The sequence below is a fragment of the Lampris incognitus genome, chromosome 16 (assembly GCF_029633865.1).
Source record: "Lampris incognitus isolate fLamInc1 chromosome 16, fLamInc1.hap2, whole genome shotgun sequence".
Taxonomy (NCBI): Eukaryota; Metazoa; Chordata; class Actinopteri; order Lampriformes; family Lampridae; genus Lampris; species Lampris incognitus.
The window spans coordinates 19614843-19622138 of NC_079226.1; the positions used below are offsets into that span (position 1 = coordinate 19614843).

At 44.3% G+C, this 7296-nt stretch overlaps 1 protein-coding gene across 1 annotated transcript in view; it reads left to right on the forward strand.

Annotated features, from left to right (window-relative positions):
• prox2 (prospero homeobox 2) overlaps positions 1-398 on the forward strand; it is a 7172-nt gene extending 6774 nt beyond the window's left edge. The window contains exon 4 of the mRNA XM_056296457.1: positions 231-398. Coding sequence (XP_056152432.1) covers positions 231-398 — 168 coding nt within the window. The remainder of the gene's footprint in view (positions 1-230) is intronic.
• Positions 399-7296: the final 6898 nt, after the last annotated feature.

Sequence of the window (7296 nt, forward strand, 5' to 3'; positions counted from 1 at the left end):
GTATGTGTGCAGAGAACAAAGAGATGAGCTCTCTTTTATCAGTTTGAGTGTTTGAAGAATTGCACCACAGGTCTTAATTATACATTGTTGGCCCAGGGTAGACTAATGAGAAAACACATTTGTATGGTCCGTGGCAAAGCATTTAATATCTTGCTATCTAGGTGTTAGTATAAGGTGCACATCTGAGTGACCTTGAACCTCTGACTTTCTTTTCTTTTCTCGCCTTGCAGGTCCCAGACAGGTTCCTAGAGGTTGCCGAAATTACCTTACATGAATTTTACAACGCTATCTCCACGGCCAAAGATACAGACCCTTCGTGGAAAAAGGCCATATACAAGGTGATCTGTAAATTGGACAGTGAGGTCCCGGAAGAGTTCAAGACATCGACCTATTTATAGGCTAGAATGAAAAAGACGAGGTGATTTTTTGGAGTTTGCCACTTCACGGCATTATTTCATAATTCCTTGTGCTGCATTTTAGTGATGTGAGATTTAGTTCTTGGCTATTTGCATCCCTTTGTAAATCTGTATAGAATACTTACACCGTTTCCCGAGTAAAAGCATTCTCGATAGTAAGGAATACGGTATGGTCTGCTTTTACCAAGAGACAATTATTGTTTCATTTTGATGCTGTCAAAGTTTGTCATTATCTTGTTAAATGTTTGCTTACCTAAACTGTGTCAATACTTTTAGGAACATTATTAGGTTCAGAGGTGTGCAGAAATGTTTACAAACATGTAATCGTTTATTTTTTTCCATATTAGTACTGGATATGGATTTATTGTAATCCATACAAATAGAGCGGTTAGTTTTGGGGGTTTTTTTCTTTCTGTTGCAGCTTTTGTCTGTATTAGTTTGCAGCATTTTATTTCTGTTTCATTTCATAGCTTTTGTGTTATGTAAATGTAAATGCACTGCTAAATATTGTTGTACTTTGTGAGATGTTTTATAATTATATTATAGATAAGAGCTGGACAGAATCTTCTTGTGAAAGTAATGCATGTGACCATATTGGGTTTTACTGTATCTCTATGTATAAAAATGCCTTTGTCATATAATGTACAATCATTTTTAGAAATTTCACATATATCAAAGATGCCATATTGCAGTGATGTAAGAAATTAAAAATGCACCTAATTATCATACGAAATTAGTGTCCCTTGGTCAAATTTGGCAACAGTAACTACCTTAGCAAGCATATGCATAGAAAATACCTTTTCATGTATTTATTCAATTCAAGCACCCATGCACCATTTGTAAATGTTTGATTTTCAGGTCTGAACGTTTGCAACTCTCTGCAGAAAATTCCCTGCTGCAGTTTGGGACCCATAAGGTGCCTCTAATCCACGTCCAACAACCAGCTGTTAAATGTCCTACACACTATGCTGCTCACATTGTTAACAGAAGCCAGTTCAAGTCGACTTTCTAAGGCCTGCTTTCATTATGTGGCCGGTGCGGATGCGGACAACCGCCATGTCTTAAAAACAGCAACAATGCATTCCCTCCTAATGACTAATGCCCGATGTGACCTCATATCAGAGTTGTGCCACCAAAGCAAAATTCCACAAACCCGTTGACTCTTTCTTCCAGGCACCCACTGAAAGCCTGCTGATCACTTTACACATGCGCGCACGCACGAACACACACACACCCCACACCCCCCACATGCACACACACGCACGCACGCACGCACGCACGCACGCACACACACACACACACACACACACACACACACACACAGTGACATCACAACCATCACGCAGATGGTCTATCTTTCCCAGCTCTCTTGTGCCATCGGCTTTTTACAAACCAAACAATTACTGTAGACCAGATGTGACAAATGAAAGACACTGTCAAATCCTCTATTTTGAAGAAAATTAAAAATACCAATCATGAGTTTTACAGACTTCAATTTCTGAAGTTATTTATATATATATATATATATATATATATATATATATATATATATATATTTCTGTGTTCCTTTAAATCAACGGTAATGGACATGGAAGAGAGGAGCAGGACCACTTTATCATAGTTCAACGTTTCTTGTTAATGTGTTAGATTACATTGCCATTATTGAAAACCAAACATTTAATTGGAAAACCTGTTTGCCACCCAAGCACCAATTACATCAGAAATGATAACATTAAGGAAATTAAAACATTAGCTGAACTGGTTCATGAGGAGGACCGGAGAAAATAAACCTTGGTAATCTTTTAATAGACATTTCTTTTCAATTAGATCGGCCTCCTTCAGTAAATTGATTTACATTCTCATCTCAATTAAAATGCCCCTGGTTGGACCAAAGTGCTTTGCTCAAATTAATTTGTTGTGTGACATTTTCAGAGCAAGACTTGGTATTCTCTGATATAATGAAAGAAAACAAAGAAAATACCCTCAACTGTTTAAAAAGTGCCTCGGGCTGACACGGCGTCAACTTCAATGGTGCAACAGATAATGGCTTTCCTTTGCAAAGAGTGTCTCACAGGAGCACGTCTGCTCTTTGTGTAAACAGGACAGAAGCGAGTTAATTTATATTACAAACAAGTGTTCTGCACTGTGGTTTACCACGGCTTGCTTGCATCGTAAGGCAATGCTCGGCACAATCGCTGCTGTATATTTAAGATTGAAGATTTAAACGTTTCGTATGTGAAAAAGATCAGTCAGGATGGCACGTTCCCAGTGTCTTATGCTGATGCATAATGAAAACTGGCCATCGCCTGCCTCTCTGCTGACAGGTGAGGCGATCTTGGAAATGGTAGAAAAGAGAAACAGTGTCATCTAGTGAGTCTCCGCTGCAACACAGAGAGCTCCAGTTTGCATCTAGTTGGAGGATGGTTTTGTCATTTTGTTTTTCACAAATTTTCCCGGAAATTTTTAAAACATTTTCAAATAATTCAATCTTGTTGTGTTGCAGGCGCTTCTTTTTTTGTGGTCCTTTTTCGACAATTAAATATGCTGATGTCTTCGGTCAGTTCTGCAGCCAAGTCTCCACAGAGGGGTGCCCTTGCTACAGAATACATGGTGTAACACACACACACACACACACACACACACACACACACACACACACACACACACACACACACACACACACACACACACATTCACAGGGAGGTCACATTTAGTTGGAAAATTGCATTTTTTTTCCTCAGGAGAAGAATGACATATATGTATACATGTATACAAATTTAAGACAATTTGTCACTGGGATCAACTGTCCAAAGTCACGGGGAGTGCAGAAGAGAGGTGAAGAGGAGAGTGCAGGCAGGGTGGAGTGGGTGGAGAAGTGTCAGGAGTGATTTGCGACAGAAGGGTACCAGCAAGAGTTAAAGGGAAGGTTTACAAGATGGTTGTGAGACCAGCTATATTGTATGGTTTGGCAACAGTGGCACTGATGAAAAGACAGGAGGTGGAGCTGGAGGTGGCAGAGTTGAAGATGCTGAGATTTTCCCTGGGAGTGACGAAGGACAGGATTAGGAACGATTATGTTAGAGGGACCGCTCAGGTTGGACGGTTTGGAGACAAAGCAAGAGAGGCAAGATTGAGATGGCTTGGACATGTGTAAAGGAGAGATGCTGGGTATATTGGGAGAAGGATGCTGAATATGGAGCTGCCAGGGAAGAGGAAAAGAGGAAGGCCAAAGAGGAGGTTTATGGATGTGGTGAGGCAGGACATGCAGGTGGCTGGCGTGACAGAGGAAGATGCAGAGGACAGGAAGAGATGGAAACGGATGATCCGCTGTGGTGACCCCTAACGGGAGCAGCCGAAAGTAGTAGTAGTAGTAGAAGTGGTAGTGGTAGTAGTAGTAGTAGATATGTCAGACTTGGTACACATGTGGGAGCTAGAGATGTGTAGTTATGTGTGCATAGTCAGTGTGTGCGGTGTATCATCACTGACATGTTAGTGGAAAACTAAGCCCCATCGTGCCCCAGAAGGGTCCCGGGGAGACAAAGCTGGGATCAGAAGGAGCTGAGCGGGGGCACTGGGACAGCCCCCTTGCCTAATCTTCTGCCTCCCGCTCACAGATAGGGGCTCTGTGGCAGGCTCACGTTGGGAGGGCGCGGGGAGCAAAGGGAGTGGAACTTGAGAATGGAGGAGGCTGACTTTAGGCTGCCCTTCAGACACCCACTCCTTGGTGTAGTTTTGTGTGATCACCGGTAAATCTTTATTAATTTTAATTGGAGCCCTCATTTAAAAGAGCAATTAAAGCGGATTAATCGAGCCCATCCCGTATAATGTCTTCTGTTAATTAGTTTGTCAGCACTGTTTTAATATCGCTTAATGACTTCATATTTCAGGGATGACATTAAAGGGATGCTGAAGGAAAAGAAATGGCCTTATCACAATGCGACGTTATAATGGGAGATGTCCCCCGCCAGCGGGCAAGGTCAGGCCCGGGGCCGCTGGGGAGAGAGAGCAGGCTTCAGGGTGGCACCAGACACCCACCTCCAGGATTACACCCCCCCAACACACACACACACACACACACACACACACACACACACACACACACACACACACACACACACACACGCAGAGTCAGACATTTGCCATCTTATTTATCCTGACTGCGATGCATTCTTGAGTGTATATGAATTACACAGAAATCCTTGTTGGATCACATTATCCAACAAAGATGCACAAATAGTAGGTGTTGCATTTGAAAAGACACACCCACCAACTATAATAACAGCAGGTGACTGCAGCTGGGAGCTCTATGAAGAGTAAAAATGTAAAAACGATTTTGTATTTTGCATTCTTTTAACAAAGCAAGGGTAAGGGTGCTGGTTCAGGGAGAACAACGACTTTCATATTCACTATTTAGGGCTCTGGTGTTGGGATTATGTGCGTTGCTCTCTTTGCCAAGTGCAGACTGAGCCACAGAGATGACAAAGGGCCAGTGAATGGTGCCACAGTTGACTCTTAGACAGCTGCATCGACGGTGCAATGTTCTCTTTTTCCTCACAGAGATGTGGCTGCAGTGCGAGCAACCCCGTCCCACCATACTAGTTGGTCACATCCTGACCCACGGGCAGAGATTGCGGAGGGAGGTGGATGATAACCAGCAGGTTCAAAAAGCCTCATCCTCTTTATTGCAGCTCTGGCTGGCTTGCATCCCTGCTAATTTGAGTGTGCTCTCGCACCTCCACTCTCCTCAGCAGATTCATAAATCTCATTCCCATTATCCCGCTAATTAGCCAGGATTACAGGAGCATGTAATGCCCCCGCTTCCCAATAGATTGATTGGAGGACGGTCTCTTTGTTTTGAAATCACTTCCTGATTGATGTACAGAGCCCTAGTTTGCAATTGTAATGGCCCAGATGTTAACAATCAAATGTGTTTCCGCTCCAGGAAGTAACAGTCTGTCATGGAAGAGGAGCCAGCCGAGCGTGTAACGACACATCACGGGAGTGTGGGGAAGGAGGGAATGGAGGGATGGATGGAGAGATGGATAAAGATGGATAAAGGGATAGGGGGTGGGGGTTAGATATTGGTGCTCGGGCTTGTGTTGCGGAGTGCATATGTCAATGCCCACCCCTTCCATGATCCAAACATATCTGAACGATGCTGCATCGTTTTGACCTCACTGCTTGTTCTGTCGTCTGAAAACAGATGTGATTAGGTGTACAGGAGCAGCTCTTCTCGTGATAGACACTGGATCTTTCTTTTTTTTTTCTTTTTTTTACTGGAATTTAGCTCCTAAAGCTCTTTCAGATCTGCCTGTGGGGCTGTTCATTGGCTGGGTCTCTGAGGAGTCACTGTGTCCTCACCTTGGATGTGCCTGGATAACTGCTGCTGGTTAAGCTGCAGGGATATTTTTGAAGAACCTCAGCAGCAAGTCGACATTAAAGACGTCACGGACGCCCCTACCTACCTGGAGGTGGTTCATTTAGAAACCAGTAGAGGGCACTCTTGTCTAACTGAAGGGACTCGCACGCTCTCCTCTTTATCCCCCCCACCCCCACCTTACCCTTCACCAATAAATCACTATCCAGGATAGTTAATGGATATAGAAGCAGATCATGAGTGAGCTATCTGCGGGGCGATAATTTAAGTGAAGATCCCCACACTGATTGTAGTGAAAGGTTATTTATTTCAACAATAATGCAGGACACAACGGGGGGAATCTGGGCAAGATTACTGGCTTGGGTACGCTAGAGTGCTCATCTCCAATGGAGCAGCGTGTAAATTGGGTTCACTTTCCCCAATGAAAATATGGACCGCAGTTTATTTCGACTTTATGCACATTGAAGGCTGCGCTTCCCTCTCAAGGGTGGCTGGGGAGTAAGCGATGGCTGTGTGTACGCGGGGAGGGTGGGTTTAGACCTTGAAAAATGCCCCTTTTGTCCCTGAGTCTCTGGAACGCTGAACTATTGAGGTAGAGCCCACCGTTCACCGGTACCCTCTCTCCTCTAATTAAAAGGCATGGCGACAATAAGGAAAGGGTGTAAAGCGGCGTTGGCTTCAATAATGGACTGAATACGTACATAGCGGGCACTGAGGTGAACGTATGTGCGCGTGCACGCGCGCGTGTGCGTGTGCGTTTAATGTACACAGTGGTGCTGGGTGCTATTGATTGAGTGCATTGGGGGTGGGGGTGGGGGGAGAACCCCAGGGCACAGAAGCCAGCTCGGCAGAGATACTCCAGTTCTCCTCTCATGCAGAAAAATGCCTAATTTGGGCCCAACTGACATGTCTGAAAAGTACTGGAGAGAGAAGAGGAAAATTGCTCCATATGCCGTCCCATGTGGTTGCAGCATCCCCAAAGTACGGCTCTGCTGACTGACTGGTAGTGCATCACTTACAATGGCCCTTAATCACAAGGATCCTAAAACGATGCACGGTAAAAAAAAAAAAGTTTAAAAAAAAAGTGTGGAAACAAGAGCGTGAGAACTCAAAAGCCATTGCCTGCATTGTTCAGTGCACATGGGTATGCAATGTACACTTTTACATGTCTATCATGCACCAGGCTTTCAGCTATGCTGTCAGCCGAGATATGCATCAGACATGGATCCAATGCTGTGTGAGATATACCCATTGGGTAAGGAATAAGAGCCCCTGAGCTGCATGATAAGCACTGTCACCGAGACATAACATATGTATCTGAACCACGCTTTCTTAAACGCTCTTGCAGGCTTTGGTTGACTCAACCTGGGATGGAGGGGGGTTGAATTGCCCTGCTCGATGTCAATGCCCAAATATGAGAGGATCAAAACTGCAGCTCCTGGTGTTGAAGTATTGGACGATGGGAGGGGCTCCTTGGTTGGGTATTCCTGGGTGTGCACTCTC